The sequence below is a fragment of the Trachemys scripta genome, chromosome 2, assembly GCF_013100865.1.
Source record: "Trachemys scripta elegans isolate TJP31775 chromosome 2, CAS_Tse_1.0, whole genome shotgun sequence".
NCBI lineage: Eukaryota > Metazoa > Chordata > Testudines > Emydidae > Trachemys > Trachemys scripta.
Window position 1 is genome coordinate 60,977,875 of NC_048299.1, and position 17,270 is coordinate 60,995,144.

General features: G+C 40.4%; 1 protein-coding gene across 1 annotated transcript in view; it reads right to left on the minus strand.

The window, feature by feature from the left end:
- Positions 1-17,270, minus strand: part of HIBADH (3-hydroxyisobutyrate dehydrogenase) — a 120,677-nt gene that overhangs the window by 1,441 nt on the left and 101,966 nt on the right. The window contains exon 7 of the mRNA XM_034760693.1: positions 6,894-7,050. Coding sequence (XP_034616584.1) covers positions 6,894-7,050 — 157 coding nt within the window. The remainder of the gene's footprint in view (positions 1-6,893; positions 7,051-17,270) is intronic.

The following is a 17,270-nucleotide window of genomic DNA, read 5'->3' on the forward strand; positions in this document are numbered from 1 at the left end:
GTCAAAACATTTTGACATTTTCCTATTATTTTTCTGGCTGAAACTATTAGCCAAATTTGACATACATTCAGTGAATACTTTGAGCACCACAGAAAGTGCATTTTCCGGTGAATTTATGCTGAAGAACCAAATGAACCCATCAGTTTTTAGCACCACTTTGGAGCTCAGCTTTCTCTCTCAATCACTGCTGCTTTAGAAGTAGAGGCGGCATGCCTACTGGCAGGAGCAGAGGACTCTGTGTCAGGATTCCTGAGCTCTATAACTGGCACTGCCACTGACCATGTGCCACTTGCATAAAATCAGCTTATCAGAGCCTCAGGTTAACCATCTTCAAGTGGACATAATAGTATTTATTTGCCTCAAACCCTCCTAGACCTGGTCTCTTGAGCTGCATGAGGAGTTTATACCAGGAGAAAGCACATTCTGTTTCCATCATAGCTCTCCCCTGGGGACCAGTTAAGATTTCCCTTGTGTCAGCTGGGACAGCTTTAAATACCACCAAAAGCTCTGTCCATGGAAATTGCAGTAGAGTTCTGATAAACCAGGTTCCTGGGCTGTCCTGGCTATGCCCACTCCTCAGCTAGTATCACTCCACTTTCCTGGGCATATTAGCCTAAGGGTATGTCTATGCTGCAGCTGGGAGTGAGCAGACAGACTCATGCTAGCATACTAAAAATAGCAGTTTGGATGTTGTGGCTCAGGTTGGAGCTTGTGAATTTGTCTACCCAAGCTGGTAGTCTCACTCTCAGCTTCAGTGTAGACCATACCCACAGAATACGTCTACTTGGGGATAAAAGCCCTGTGTGGCACAGCCATGGTGACTTGACTTGGGCTCATGGGGCTTGGGCTGCGGGGCTAAAAATTGCTCTGTAGATGTATGGGCTTGGGCTGGAGCCCAAGCTCCGGAACCCTCCACCCTCACAGGGCCCCAGAAAAGCTGTTACTATGTTGTCTGTTGAGGTCAACACACTGTTGACATCATTGGCTAGTAGTGTGCAGAAGTGTATGGCTAGTAGTCTGCCCTAACCCCAGAAAACCAGTATGCTGCTTTCTTGTAGAGACACCTTTTTCTATGAATGGACATGAAATATAAATGGGCTCCCCAACTCTTGAGAATGTGTTTATGATCACAATTTTCCAATGGTACACTCTAAATTCTGAGAGACCATTCATTAGCATAGGCAGAATTTCCATAGATCTTGGCATGACCATTCAACATGGATAATGAGTCCCTGCTCCAAGACTGTTGAAACACAGAGCTGCTATTTGTTGGGGGTGTACCTGATCTTTTGCTTGATGGTCATCATAAGCACATGACCCCTAAATGGAGAAGGACTTCTCTGACTTCAGCGTAAGAAATGAGAGAAACAATTTTGCTCTTCTGTCCCATGATGGATGCGATTCCCTCACCTTCTGTTTCATGCTGAACTCTGAAGTAGCATAGATGCGGTTACAGAACAATAGACTGCTAAACATTATCATAAACTTCAGATTGTGAAGTTTCCAGCATCTTTTCTGTAGCTGCTTGAAGCTCCTTGAACAAGACAACTTTGACTAATCAGCATTCAATAAGATATACTTTGTATCCTCTTAAAGCAGCTGCTAGCAATACTAGCACTTTTGTAACAGGGATGAAGACCTAAGTAAAATGAACTATATTTACCTAAACTAACCCAATCATGGAAACCGTGTGTCACTAGGCATCCTGAAACTTTATCAAAAACACGCAATCTCTGGGCACAGTCACTTGTCTTCAGAATTTATATTCTGAATTTCTTCAGATGACAAAGTTGTTCTGACTGGGATATGGCTCTTCCTGACCTTTTGGGAAAGGCAGAATCAGAATATACTTTCCTGCCCCTCTCCCCTTCTTGGGAACTGAGGCAATGGCTTCCAGATGTCTTACTATCAGAGACTAAAGCAATTTTTGCTGGAGTTGGAGAAATACCAGTCTTTTATGGGGAAGCAGTGGCTAACATTTTAAAAAGAACTGTTATTGTTATTAAGGAAATACTTCATTTATTTTTAATTATTTTCTAGTCTGACGTGAATCAGATTCTGCCATTGAAAGGAAAACTCAAAGACTGCCTTGACCTAGCATCAGAAACTCTTTAGTAAAAAGAAATGGAAAGCCCTACTTCTGCCCCTACTCTGTCTGGATAAATCACCCCTGACAAGGGTCAAGATTAATATGATCTAAATCTAGCTCTTCCAGGAATCCTAAAAGGAAGGCTGTTATCAACACCTTTAATGTTAATGGGAGGAGAGGACTTCTGATCTGTAATGTCTTCTCTGTATAACCCTCTGACCCTTAAAAGGAAAAGCAATAAATCTGATCTTTGAAGTGAAATCTCCAGACCAGGGCTCATATTAGAGAGCTTGTCTAGACACTAGATTACTTCAGACTTCAAGACAGAAGAGAGGTGATTTCCAGAGAGGTGTCTTGTAGAAAATTTGCTGCCAAAAAAAACTTGGAGCCTATAACTTTGTCTGTGGGATCCATCAGCGGTGGAATACTTTAATAAATCTTTCAACTATCACCATGTTTGACATCTGAGAAGATGAAGTTTTATGACCATCTTAGGACAACAGCTATCTTGTGGTCATTTGACTCTTTAAATAATTGTCTTCGTAGACAGTCATATTCTCCACTTCAAGAGATTCTCTCCTTCCCTTCCTCTACAAACTCTTATTATTCATTATTGTTTTATGGCAAAAGTGTGCTGTGCGGTTTACAGGAAAAATAAAAGAGTAGGTCCCCGGCCCGAAGAATTTACAATCTAATTTGAGTAATGGCATGAGTGGGTGGAACAAACAAAAGGATAAATTCTCATCTCACAAATCTCTTTACATAGACTAGGGAATGGACTGTTTAGTACCTGGAAGAGGTCACCACACCACTAATTTTCACCTTTTGGGATGTTCAGTAACAGATAACTCTAGTGCCTTAGCTAAATGCTTACTCAAGTAATTGTTCCCTCTGCATCGAAGAATGTGTCCCCTGAGGATTGTTGAAGAAGTGCTAGAAAAATCTATGGCCCCTCCCTTCCCTCTGTGTTGCAGATTCAAGATTAGAAGAAGACAGTCGGACATTTCAGCTTTGCTCAATGGGGGAAAAGAGGAAGAGACTCAGATGAGGGCTGCTAGCACTCTGACTGTATGATTTACATTATGAACACTGCTTTAGGAAACCTTTCCTTAGCTATATCCTTGACACTTGATAGGCCAGAGGTTGGCAGCCTTATCAGTGACCGAAATTAAATTTTGATTTTGAAGAATGAAGTGCCAAATTAGTTAGCTCACATCAATTTTAAAGACAGTTCACACACATACATTAGGTGTCTTTGCACTGGTGTCTCCTTTTTTCCTGTACCCTTTTCCTCTACCTTTTTCCCCTCTTCCATGGACTCCTTTCTATCTTTCTCCTCCTTCCTGTTCCCTAGTAACTTTCCTTACACCCCTCCCCAATCTGCTACTGCTCCACCAATATGCTCTATTTTATTCACATTAGAAAAATGTCTCTCATAGTACCAGGGCACCAGACCCCTCCCAGTACACACAGACCCCTCCAGCACCCCCAAATAACCCCTTCCAGTACATACATACTCTTCCCATGCCCCCAAATACCTCCTCCAGCACCCCCAAACACCACTCTCAGTACTCATACCCCTCCAGCACCCCACCAAATATCCCTCCTGCATCCCCAAATACCCCCCTCCCAGTACCTTCACACCTCCAGCACCTCCCAATACACACACACACACCCCTCCAGCACCCCCAAAGATCCCCTCTAGCACCCCCAAATGCCCGCTCCCAGTACACACATCCCTCCAGCACCCCTAAATACCCCCTCCCAGTACACACCCCTCCAGTATCCTCAAATACCACTGCCAGTACACACACACACTCTTCCCATACCCCCAAATATCCCCTCCAGCAGCCCCCAAAGCAATCCTCCCAGGAAACATACAGCACCCCCCCCCTTCAGCTCCTCCCACCATCCTCTTTTGGGGAACCAAAGATAGTAAAACTAGCCCCATCAGTTTCACTTTCTAGTTCTGCTCCTGTCTCTCTTCTTTCACCTGACCTTGTGGGATATTGGGGGTGGGAGGTGGCATAAATAAAGGATCCTGCAAGCTACTCCTGCATCTGTCCAGAACCCCACTGAAAACAATCTTGTGATGGGGAGATAAGTGAAAAATACTAACAGGCTAATATACTATGAAATATTTTGAGGTGGTTAAAACCAAAGAGACCAGCAAAAAATCCAACTTCCTTCTGCACACTGCAAATCCCACACATACTCCTAGACAGGCCCCAATCCCACAAGCTGATCTGGAAGGCTTCCCACCTGGCAGAGGTTTCATGCAGGCATCAGGGTTGGTAAACTGCAAACTGATTTGTATGGAAGTATGAAAGAGTGAGAATGCGTGTGTTTATGTCACATAGACACACGTGGCCAAGGTAGGTTTTTTTTTTTAATTATTAATTATTATTATCATCATCATTATTATTTTTTGCGTGTGCAGCTTTTGGTTTCAACTCTGAAGTATTAGAGTCAATAAAGAAAAGGCTGGGAAACTAGGAAGAACGCACATAAAACTTCCTTCCTGCAGCTTTTACTCCGCTTGAAAGTGAAGATGCTGTGAACAGGCCTGTGGCATGCAAGCTCCAAATATTTATTTTTAATAAAGGAAAATTAAGCTCCAGACCAAAGTGTTCTGTGCAGCACAGCACACAGAGTAAATTCCTGCCCTAGGGAGTCTATTCTATAAAGACAGAAAAAGATCACATGGAGCATGTGGGATTTTGGATGATGATAGAATGAAAGGAGGGATGGAGCCTGGAGCACTGATGGGAAAGTAGCTTCAGGCCTAAAGGGTAGGCACAAACAGGAAGGAGGGAGAAGGGAACAAGAGGGGATGGAAGAGAGAAAGTTGGAAAATAATAAGAGAAAAGAACAAAGGAGGAGAAGGGAGCAGCATTGTGCAAAGACTTTAAGAGCAAGGATAATAGATGTGAGAAGATAATGATGGTATGGGATGTCGATCAAGTGAGGAAATTATTTAGCTGCTGCATTGTGGATGTACTGGAAAGGAGCAATATGGGACCTCAAGAGAGACAGGAGAGGAGGCAGTTGCAATAATAGGGAAGATACTGCAAGTTTCATTCTCCCACCTCTTTCATCAGATATTACAGGAGAGAGAAGATTACTGTCTCTCTATGCACCCTGAAAGCATCACTTTTGCATCTCCAATAGAGAGAAGGCAAGGAAATATGGCCTGTTTGTATCTGCATTTGACCTGTTAGATAGATAGATAGATAGATAGATGACTATCTATCTATCTATCTGGCTGGGGCAGTGCTACATTTGCTCCCTGAGATCCCCCCTCCCTGTAGAATATATGTCTGTGGGAGCGGGAGAGTACTGCTTCTCTCCTGTTCCCTCCCCTTTCCTTGGCGGTAGGGCACAGGGGGTATCCAGGTAATAGAGCCTGTCATAAGGGGCCAGCTGATGGCTCTTGCCTGCCAGGGGAAGGGGATAGCATCTGCTTGCCCTTGCTGCTGGTGGGTGGCCATTTTGGGCCCTGTTTGCTCTTGCAGCTGGCAAGTAGCCAACTGGGCTCCATTCCATCACCATCTTGCTCACCCTCACCTAGTGAGCTGGATCTTTTATGATGCCAGGGGCTAGGCCAGTTGCCAATTGGATGGGAATTTTCTCATGTGGCAAATTGCCATGTGGATTTTCTCACCTGCCACCCAGCGTCTCAGAGGTCAGCTTTCAGGGGGGGCGCAGTTTAAATTACAGTCACAACTTTGGCAGGGTCTAGTGCAGTTGCTGGATTTAAAAGGTCTGATGCAAGGTCCCTGTAACACAATGGACTGCCTGGTCATGGGCCCAGAGCATGACACTGCAAGTCTCATGCAGCATATGGCTCCCCTCATCTCATCTCTCCTACTTCCTGCATGGAGGAGGGAAATAGGTTGAGACACTGGCTTCCAGCCGGGATCCCTGGGCAGGCCTAAGAGCATAGAGGGGTACTTCCTTCATACCCACCATCAAGACTGTAGGACATAGGTACATGGTTGAAATCCACCCTGGAACAGCCCAGCTGAGTAGTTAGGGTTCCTCATTGGTTAAGGGTTCTTAATTAAATACAGAGGTCACCATTTTAAATCTCATTGTCTCCATGTCCACATCAATAGGTATAATACTTACACCTACCCTACAGGGGTGTTGGGAGGGTTAAGTCAATCAATGTTTGTGAAGCCCTTTGAGATTGTCAATTGGAAGACACCGTGGGCCAAATCCTAGGCTAGTGTAAATCAGATAATTCCACTGAAGTCAATAGAAATACACTGATTTATATCATCTGAGGATCTGATCCTACACAAGTGCTAGGAATTGTTCTATATAGCCACTAGTTGACCAGGAGCATGTGCTGCTGGAAGAAGTCCAACTTCAAAGAGGGAGGATGTGGCTTTGTTGACCGTCTTTGGAACATAGAGTCCTAACACTAATCTTCACTGATTCTACGCTAAGAGTAACCCTACAACCACACCTATCAAGGACTCAGCTGATAATTCAGAACTACAGTAATGTGTGGTCCTCTCCAGGAGTGCACATAATTCCAAACACCATTAACAATTTTAACTGAGGGAAGAACATCGCATTCCATCCAGTGTCCACTGGAAGTGTGGTACACCATTAGAAGTGTGGTATAAGCGATCAATGACATTCAGGGAGAACACACCCACAACATAGACACATTTCTCATGTATTCTGACACTCAAGAACAATAAAACAGTTCTTTTTATAATATACTTTTATATATTATATTTTTATAATATTCTTTTTATAATATAATATACTTATGATTATATTTATATACCTTAGCCATGAGCGTTGTTCCAAAGCCACCTTGGTAATTATTAGCAGAGGGTACTCCTTCCATTACTCCCGGAACAGGGTTGTAAGTGTCGCTTGACCAACAACGGCCCGAACTCATATTTAGGATTTTAGCCAGCAGTTTCGGGTCAAGCCCTAACCTGTCAAAGGTCAAGGAAGAGAAGTATTAATGTCAAAATGCACAAGATATGGGTGACTTGTTTTATATGCTAGGACCACACTATCATTTCTCTCCCTTTATTAGAAGTCAAGAAAAATGATAGAGTATTGATATGGGGGGAGGGGATCCCCTATCTTAAATTAAAGGGCATCAATCAATTGTTTAAGCAATAAGTTTTCAAAGCTTCTGCCTTCTGCTCTATGAAAAGACCTTTCACCTGAAAATGCAAGCAAAATAAAGGCCATCTGAGACTAGCAGTTCTCTTGTATGCCTATTACCAAAAGAAGTTTTCAGTTCTTCCACATGCTACTGTATACCTGTGCTTCATACCCTTACAGCCAAATGATTATCTTAGAAACTGGATGAACTATTTCAAAACTAAGTATTGGCAAATAAAAGGTGCATTATGGAAGTATGTTTTGGTGAATTTATGGGTATATATTTTCTTGTTAATGCAAGCAATGTAATATTAACAATAAGGAGACTGAAAGATGTTATCCCTTTTAAAAAACATTTACTGTTATTCACATTTGCAAATTAGTTTTTATTGTTATTAAATCTTCATTATCCACTCTTGCTTAGGAAGCAAGTCTGCATGAAACTGTGACATATGCTCTCTATCTGTTCACAGACATGCATTATAGTTCTGGGTCAACTGCTGATAAGGTTACTGATCCTGATAAAACAAAGCTTGTCCGAGCAGAAACATCATTTGTTCTATCACTGAGCTGATGGCATAAACTGCTGTTCATTGTGGACTTTCAAAGAAATGTAGGCAAGATATTACTTTAACACATTGAGTTTTTAGACCTGTTATTATTTTGCGTTTTTGCTGAATATCAAGTTGCAAATGTAATTTTACACCAATTGCATTTATATCAATAATTGGTAGCAATATTTTTTAAAGGTTCTATTTATATTCAGTTGCACTCTCCATGAAAAAAAAGAAATCAGACACAATTATCTCCTATATCTCCTAATGCAAAGCAGAACAAGAATTTTTGAAAGAGACTTCACAACCTACTATAGTCATATACTTCCTGCAGGAAAACTGACAAGACTAAACATAAAATATGTTTCATACCATAATTCCAAGTCAGTTTTACCCAGGGCCGGATTATGACATTCTGAGGCCCTAAGCTATGTCAAGTGTAAGCAGCTCCCGAACATAAATAATAAATTCATTTTTTTTCATAGAAAGGACACTGAATATATAAACACAAAAGTTCTCACAGGAAAACAAGAGAGGATATATAATTTTTAAAGCCATAAATAAGGAAAAGTATCCTTCTTTTCATATGAATAAATGAAAAAAAACCATACGATTTATTTTGATAGGGAAATACAAAGTTTATCCGGACTATATATAAAATATATTTACAAATGTTTATTCCAATTTAATTTTCGCTACAAAAATAAAATAAATGAATTGTTGGGATTTTTCTTTTGCCATGCTATAAAAATGCGGTGAAGGTTCCTGAAACTGATGGAAGGAAGCCAACAAAAATTTATCCTCCTCAAGATCCACTCAACCCAAGTCTATAAGATGATCACCTGCAAACTCAATCATGTGAAGAACGGATAGCGCATGAAGCAGAAAGCGTCGTCCGCACTAAAATACGCAATTGTATGTATGTACAGATCAAAAAGAAGAAAGAACACACTAACACTTAAGAAAATGAAGAAAAACAGGACCGAAGGCACTATATGACTGAGCGTGCTGGACCGTGAACAAAAGATGGCGGCCTTCCAGCTATTACCAGCCAAGGGGGACGCTATACATGACGTCTCTCCTAGGATGAGTCCAATCAGAGTATGAGCTTGGCATAATTGCTCCACAACACTGCTGTCTCCAACCTCACATTTTTCCCAATTTTATCATAAGAACATAAGAAAGGCCGTACCGAGTCAGACCAAAGGTCCACCTAGCCCAGTATCCTGTCTACCGACAGTGGCCAATGCCAGGTGCCCCAGAGGGAGTGAACCTAACAGGCAATGATCAAGTGATCTCTCTCCTGCCATCCATCTCCACCCTCTGACAGAGGCTATGGACACCATTCCTTACCCGTCCTGGCTAATAGCCATTAATGGACTTAACCACCATAAATTTATCCAGTTCTCTTTTAAACTCTGTTATAGTCCTAGCCTTCACAACCTCCTCAGGTAAGGAGTTCCACAAGTTGACTGTGCACTGCGTGAAGAAGAACTTCCTTTTATTTGTTTTAAACCTGCTGCCTATTAATTTCATTTGATGACCCCTAGTTCTTGTATTATGGGAATAAGTAAATAACTTTTCCTTATCCACTTTCTCCACATCACTCATGATTTTATATACCTCTATCATATCCCCCCTTAGTCTCCTCTTTTCCAAGCTGAAGAGTCCTAGCCTCTTTAATCTCTCCTCATATGGGACCCATTCCAAACCCCTAATCATTTTAGTTGCCCTTTTCTGAACCTTTTCTAGTGCCAGTATATCTTTTTTGAGATGAGGAGACCACATCTGTACGCAGTATTCGAGATGAGGGCATACCATCAATTTATATAAGGGCAATAATATATTCTCAGTCTTATTCTCTATCCCCTTTTTAAGGATTCCTAACATCCTGTTTGCTTTTTTGACTGCCTCTGCACACTGCGTGGACATTTTCAGAGAACTATCCATGATGACTCCAAGATCTTTTTCCTGACTTATTGTAGCTAAATTAGCCCCCATCATATTGTATGTATAGTTGGGGTTATTTTTTTCCAATGTGCATTACTTTACATTTATCCACATTAAATTTCATTTGCCATTTTGTTGCCCAATCACTTAATTTTGTGAGATCTTTTTGAAGTTCTTCACAGTCTGCTTTGGTCTTAACTATCTTTAGCAGTTTAGTATCATCTGCAAACTTTGCCACCTCACTGTTTACCCCTTTCTCCAGATCATTTATGAATAAGTTGAATAGGATCGGTCCGAGGACTGATCCTTGGGGAACACCACTAGTTACCCCTCTCCATTCTGAGAATTTACCATTAATTCCTACCCTTTGTTCCCTGTCTTTTAACCAGTTCTCAGTCCATGAAAGGACCTTCCCTTTTATCCCATGGCAGCTTAATTTACATAAGAGCCTTTGGTGAGGGCCTTGTCAAAGGCTTTCTGGAAATCTAAGTACACTATGTCCACTGGATCCCCCTTGTCCACATGTTTGTTGACCCCTTCAAAGAATTCTAATAGATTAGTAAGACACGATTTCCCTTTACAGAAACCATGTTGACTATTGCTCAACAGTTTATGTTTTTATATGTTTCGGACAATTTTATTCTTAACTATTGTTTCGACTAATTTGCCCGGTACAGAAGTTAGACTTACCGGTCTGTAATTGCCGGGATCACCTCTAGAGCCCTTTTTAAATATTGGCGTTACATTAGCTAACTTCCAATCATTGGGTATAGAAGCCGATTTAAAGGACAGGTTACAAACCTTAGTTAACAGTTCCGCAACTTCACATTTGAGTTCTTTCAGAATTCTTGGGTGAATGCCATCTGATCCCGGTGACTTGTTAATGTTAAGTTTATCAATTAATTCCAAAACCTCCTCTTGTGACACTTCAATCCATGACAATTCCTCAGATTTGTCACCCACAAAAGCCAGCTCAGGTTTGGGAATCTCCCTAACATCCTCGGCCATGAAGACTCAAGCAAAGAATCCATTTAGTTTCTCCGCAATGACTTTATTGTCTTTAAGTGCTCCTTTTGTATCTCGATCATCAAGGGGCCCCACTGGTTGTTTAGCAGGCTTCCTGCTTCTGATGTACTTAAAAAACAACATTTTATTATTATCAGCAGTGAGATTATTTATTTAAATAAATTATGAAGACAGGTCAGAATTTTACCAGTAGTAGCTGGCCAGCAAAACACTGCCTTAAGAGACTGATAGCAGACTTACTTGTAGAAATACTAATTTTACAAGTGCAATTATCGTTTTTTTCTCAGCCCTGGCCTCCCGCCTGTCAATAATGAATAATCATTGAAGGATAAGGGTAGGGTAAGAGTATTTGTGTAGCCAGATGTGTATATTTTTGTCATATTTGAACAAAAATGTGTATATTTAGAGAGAATCTTCTTTTTCTCATACCTCTTTTATTTATCAACCAATTTTGATAAAATTTGAAATGGAGTCTTTTTTTCTTTTGTAGAGTTTTTTTTCATTTGCGAGGCCCTAAACTGTAGCTTAGTTAGTTTATGCCTTAATCCTGCCCTGGTTTTACATTCTCACAAAGAGACGGTTCCTCCTCTTAGCACCAATTCTTTAATTGTAGCAACAGATCAGCAATGTATCCAAACTAATCATAGGAATCTTTGTTTGTAGCATGCAATATTTAATTTATGGGAGATTAAGGGTCATTTATTAGTGGAATTTACAAATAAATAAATAAATGTTACATTTTAAATTGGCAAGTTACAACTTCTCAAATATAAAATGACACTTTATATGGTGGGTACTAAGGTGTGGATCCTGCTCCCTTGGAAATATGTCTCAGCTATTCCCTCCTCCTTTTAAAAATACCCAATATTTCAAAGGTGCTTTTTAGAATTACCACTGTTAGTCCCATATTTAGGGCCTGATGCTACAGCCCATGGAAGTCAGTGGATAGTTTCTTATTGACTTCATTTGGATCAGGGCCTTATTATCCTCCCCTCTCCCTCCTTTTTGAATTGAGCTTTCAATTTTTATTTAATTTGATTTTTAAATTGAAAGTATTTCCCCCCCACCATTATGTTTTGATTGCATTTTAATCATGTTTTATCTTTTATAGTGCATCAAAGGCCTCAGCAAGGAGCACTTTATGAATAAAAACATTGAAAGTGTTCTCATCCAAATAAGTTGTACATTGGAACATTGACTAAAAAGAATATTAAGAACTCCTGATCTCTCAGCCACACAGCACACTGGTTTGTTTGTTTGTTCTGTCTCCAGGATAAGTCCCTTCAGCAGCGCAGCACCTCCGCTGGATCTTAGCTACAGCTTCCAATGGAGTTTACACTGCAAGACTGGGGTGGGGAGGAAGGGGCGAAATCTTAAAATGCATATAATCCCTCACCCCAAAATGAGTATTGTCCTCGTAGCATTCCAGTCAGTTCCTTGAACAAAATACATTTTAAAAATACAGACACAGTAAATATACACTGAATGAATTTTCAGAACTAGGTGTGAAAAGGCAATGTAAAAAGATTTTTGCTTGTGGTGGGGGAAAAGATTTGTGTGTCAGTTTGAATCTCTATTTTTTAAACTTTGATGCTCTTATGCACCATGCAGATTCACTTCAGAAGACCTGCAATACTTTTTTTTTTTTTTTGGCAGCAAGTGTATCATTAAAAAGAGCAAGTTAGAAGTGTTTTGCATTTCATCTTTCTGAGAATTCATCTACTGGTGCATATATAACTGACAGTTAAAATTAGACATGTATTAAAATCAGTTACTGAAGAAGTCCTCTGTCTTCCACTGCGCTCAAAGCTTGTAATGGTCTGAAACCAGCTAGAATATACAGTAATTGTCATTCAGTGAGAGTCTATCCTAGAAAGTCATGCTTCAGTGGAGAAGACTGAGTTTCCATTTGAAATCAACAAATTAATCCAAGACAGGTATCTGAAAGGGCAAGTTTAATAGGAAGCAGCTACTGGGCTCTCAACCATGATAAAATGTTATTGCTGTTTCCCTGTAAATTGGCTAGGAACATATGATACTTTCTGCATAAGAGCTCCATTGCTGTTCCAGAGATATACTGCTCAAGCTATCAAAATGATGACAGTCTGTCAGTCCCCATAATAACTTGCCACTGGACGTGGCAAGAGTATGTGCATGCGCGTGTGCATTTACAATTGCCAAAATGTTCTTCCAGACACAGAGAAAGCAGCCAATATCCCAACATTATTAATAATGTAACGCAAAAACAATTGCTGTGTCAAATCAATGCATCTTCAACAGAAATACTAATGAGCTACCAGGGAGGTAGAAACTAAAGATGGACACACAGATCTGGATAAAAATAAGAACAATTCTAAGCACTGTTAAAAACCCAACCACATTCATTGAAGTTTGAAAAAAGTCTTTACCAACGTATTTTAAAATGTTCACAGACTTCTTCCCTGTTTCAGTCTGTAGCAGTAACAAATCAGCAGTGAGACCCCCCCAAGAAAGGCAGTTCTGGGATTCCCTGAATGAGACTAGAAAGTAGCTAAACTCTTGAGAAATTTCCAGCCTGAGGTGCTTTGGGTAAGCAGCATCTGATCTTTCAGATAATTATTCAGACAGAAGCTTTTGAGACTCGCCCATCACTAGTAGAAATGTGTACACCAGCGTGGTTTTTATTATCCATGTACCCTGAGTGGAATAGTAATATTCACACAGGGCTCGATCATGCCATTTAGGTACAGACCCACATCGAGGGCAGCATAGTCACACTGCCCCAGAGTGCAATCTAGGTGTCTCCAGCCATTCCTTCCAAAATTTCCCAGTGTTCACCCAGTGCTACATCCCCACAGGGGGGCATAGCATGTTTCTTTCCTCTATGCCTGCCCAACTCTTCTGTGATTGTCCTTCCCACCCCCTCAGCTCCACCTTGTGGTATCTTGTGCCCCACAGATGCATATGGAGACAGCAATCCAGAGACTGGAGTGCAAGGACTACAACTGTGCTTGGCTGCTAAACAATGGCATAAAAGGAGGAGGAAATTCTTGTGTTCTCAGACCCACCTGCACACCCACAAAGCAGCCAGGCATAACCTGGCCCATAATAAAACTCTGTAGGAGAAAAAAGAATCTTTTGCTACACTTGTGGTGGCCACTGTAATCTCTCTCATGGTAGACAGGAGACTGGACTTGGCTGTAATAAATATAAAGGGAATTCTTTATGAAGACGTCTGATACAGACAAACCTTGTAGCTCTTTTGTGGCTCTCTAGCTCCCAAACTAATTATAAAATCCTGTGCTACCTATTGTCACCACCACATGGGTTCTCCTTTAAGGGTATGTCAACACTGCAATTAAAAACCCACGGCTGCCCCGTGCCAGCTGACTCAAGCACGTGGGGCTTGGACTAAGGGGCTGCTTAGCTGCAATGTAGACATTCGGGCTCGGGCTGGAGCCCAGGCTCTAGGACTTGTGAGGTGGGAGGGTCACAGAGTTTGAGCCGGAGCCCATACATCTATACTGTAATTAAACAGCCCCTTAGCCCAAGCTGAAGTCAGCTGGCACAGGCCAGCCATGAGTGCCTAATTGCAGTACAGACATACCCCAAGACTGCACAGGCAGCCCCAGAAAGGACTCCCCACTACATTGCAGGCAGCAGCAATCTCCACATGACTTAGTTGCAAGTCAAATATCCACAATAGTTTCTTTAAATTTTCAAGCTTTATCTTGCTAATACTTCATTTTTTTACCTGAGAACCCAAAGATCAATAAAAGGAGGCCACTACAAACTGAGATGGTCAGTAACCCAGGGAGAAAGAAGAAGAGAAAAAGTAATCTGAGGTTGCTGACAGTATCAATATATATTTTAATTTCTCATTAATGAAATTTAGGTGCATTCTGTCTATTGCTTTGGCACCAATATATTATAGCTTATAGCAATATACTTATACACTCATATGTTCCTACATGCATGTACATCCACACACACATGCTAAACCTCTCTCATACTAGAGACTTTCACTATCAGACTGCAGCACTAAACTAGGAAAAGAAAAGCTCTAATTCAAAATGTACATTACTCTCCAGTATTTTTGCCATACATCTTTCCACTACCTTTTATTATTAACATTCATAAAGGGCCATGGAGTGAATAGAAAAAAATAAATTAAAAAGGCAATTCAACAATTTTAAGAATTGCCAGAACTCAATGATCAAAACAAATAAAAGCCACTTAAAAATCCAAATTATAAATCTGAAACTAACTAAGAAATAAATGCTTCTAATAAAAAAATTTGTAAATGAAGTTATCATGCAAGAAGAAATATGGTTCCCACCCTTTTAATTAAAAAAAAAAAGAAAAAAGAAAACCCAGAGGAGCAAATTGAATATAAATATAGCAGTCCTGTAGTGATTGGGATACTGCTTTTTGTGGAAGTTTACTACTGGGAAATTTATGCTCACTGATACCAATTTCATAGGTGCTCGAACTAGGGGTGCTAGCTTGAAGTGGATTCCATTATATACAGGGTTTACAGTTTGATTCAATGACTCAGCACCCCCACTCTACAAATGGTTCCATCACCCCTGACCAATTGGGGAAGCTCTCAGTATACTGTATTATGGAACAAATCTGTCATTTCAAAAATACATATGTAAATCTCATAGAAAATAAGAGAAGTACTTGTTTTAGTGATTCTAAACTAATATAAAGAGACTCTCTGCCTGTAAGAAAATGAAAGAGATGCAGTACTGTTGGCAAATTCTGTAGTGGAGCAGAAGTTCATTAACACGAGCCCAAATATGAGGGCTTGTGTTAATGAAGTATCTTTCTTCTAGGAAAGAGAAACCCAGGGAAGTTACCTTGTTTGGTTACAGGATGTTTTCATTTGTGTATTCAATTTCTTTTTTTCTGCTGGACATTTCCTTGTTCCTTCGCACCCCTGCTCAATAGCCAACCTTCCCTGCCCAACACACACAAAAAATCCCTACCAGTTTCAAGTTAGTAAAGCTACCAATAAGCTTTCTCCATTGCCAGAAGTTGGACTTTCAATGCCAGACACTTGTCAACTTAATTAGTTGCACTCAGATTTCCACTTCTCTAACCCCAGCCACTGACATCCTTTGGGCTTATCTACAACAAACAACTTCATCCTGTTTGAACACTGTGTGGAATAATCCAGTTAGATGACATCTTGAGGATGATGACCACAACCTAGTGGCCAGTGGAGACTGCAACAAATTGTGCTCAGCATCATGTCAATTAACTGTGATTAAACCGAGTCAGGCAAGTTGTTTTGAAGAAGGACACTACCGCCATAACTTGGAATACCGAGACTAGGTCACACAATGGATTTATACACACAAGAATTTCACCTATGGAAAAATCCTACTTTTGTTTAAAGCGGAAAAGGTGCCCCCCATGAGCTTGATCCAAAGCCCATTAATGCCCATGGAAAGACTACCATTTACTTCAATGATCTTTCATTAGGGCCTATATAACAAACCCTCATGTTATTTGGTATGATGAACAGTCTGTACTCAAGCAATGCCCAGTATAGGAATAGCAGGTCAAGCTGAGCTGCATTACTGTTGCTGTGAGGTGGGGAAGCTTGCACAGTGCCTGCCTTCACTAAAATCTGGCATTAGCATGCACTATCAGAATGCTACTTTCATACAACCCAAATTCACTCAACACTCTTGAGAGAAAAAATTAACCTGTAATAAGACAATCCAGACACTTGCAGGCTATAGCGGCTGCAAACACCTATTAGTTTCACATGGGATTTGATGCCAAGAATTTGTGTTCAAGGCCTCTTAAAATAAAACAAAAACAAATAAACAAAGTAAAATAATCCCTAGAAATGTGGACAAAAATATAACGAAGTCATATGGAACTGATTTTTCATTAAGTGAACCCACACTTAAAACTGACCATGATACAGCTTTACCATCCTGAATTATAATAGTTGTATACAATCCTACCAATTTTATTATGGCTTGGTACAGATATGCTTCACTATCTATCGTACAGACACTCAATTTTAAAATGTAAATGGTACAGGATATTGATAAACCAATTAGCACTGATGCAAAGCAAATTCCTCTTTTATCTCAATTACAACATGACAACTTAATAGGTCAAGATAGTCTAACATCTGAGACAAGGGCAATTCAATAAAACAACTGCATCTTGATATGGTAATTAAGAGGAAATGTGAATCCATTACCCTGCCTTTTGTGTGACTGTGTGTGCGCGCGCGTGTGTGTGCATATGCATTTTTTTATTTATTTAAAATTTCTGAAGCCCTCTTACTGGTTTTGTAGTTTATATCAAAAACCATAGTAGGACATGCAATAGTGAACTGACAAATATCTGCAGTATCTGTAGTTTCTAGTCGGCGGTTGTGAAGGTGTAGCTAAAGAGATGAATAATTCATGAAAATCCTACGAAGCTATGCATTTACAGGATAATTTTCTCAGAAGCACAGACTTTTCTATTTATAAACCTACAAACGGTATTTCTATTGA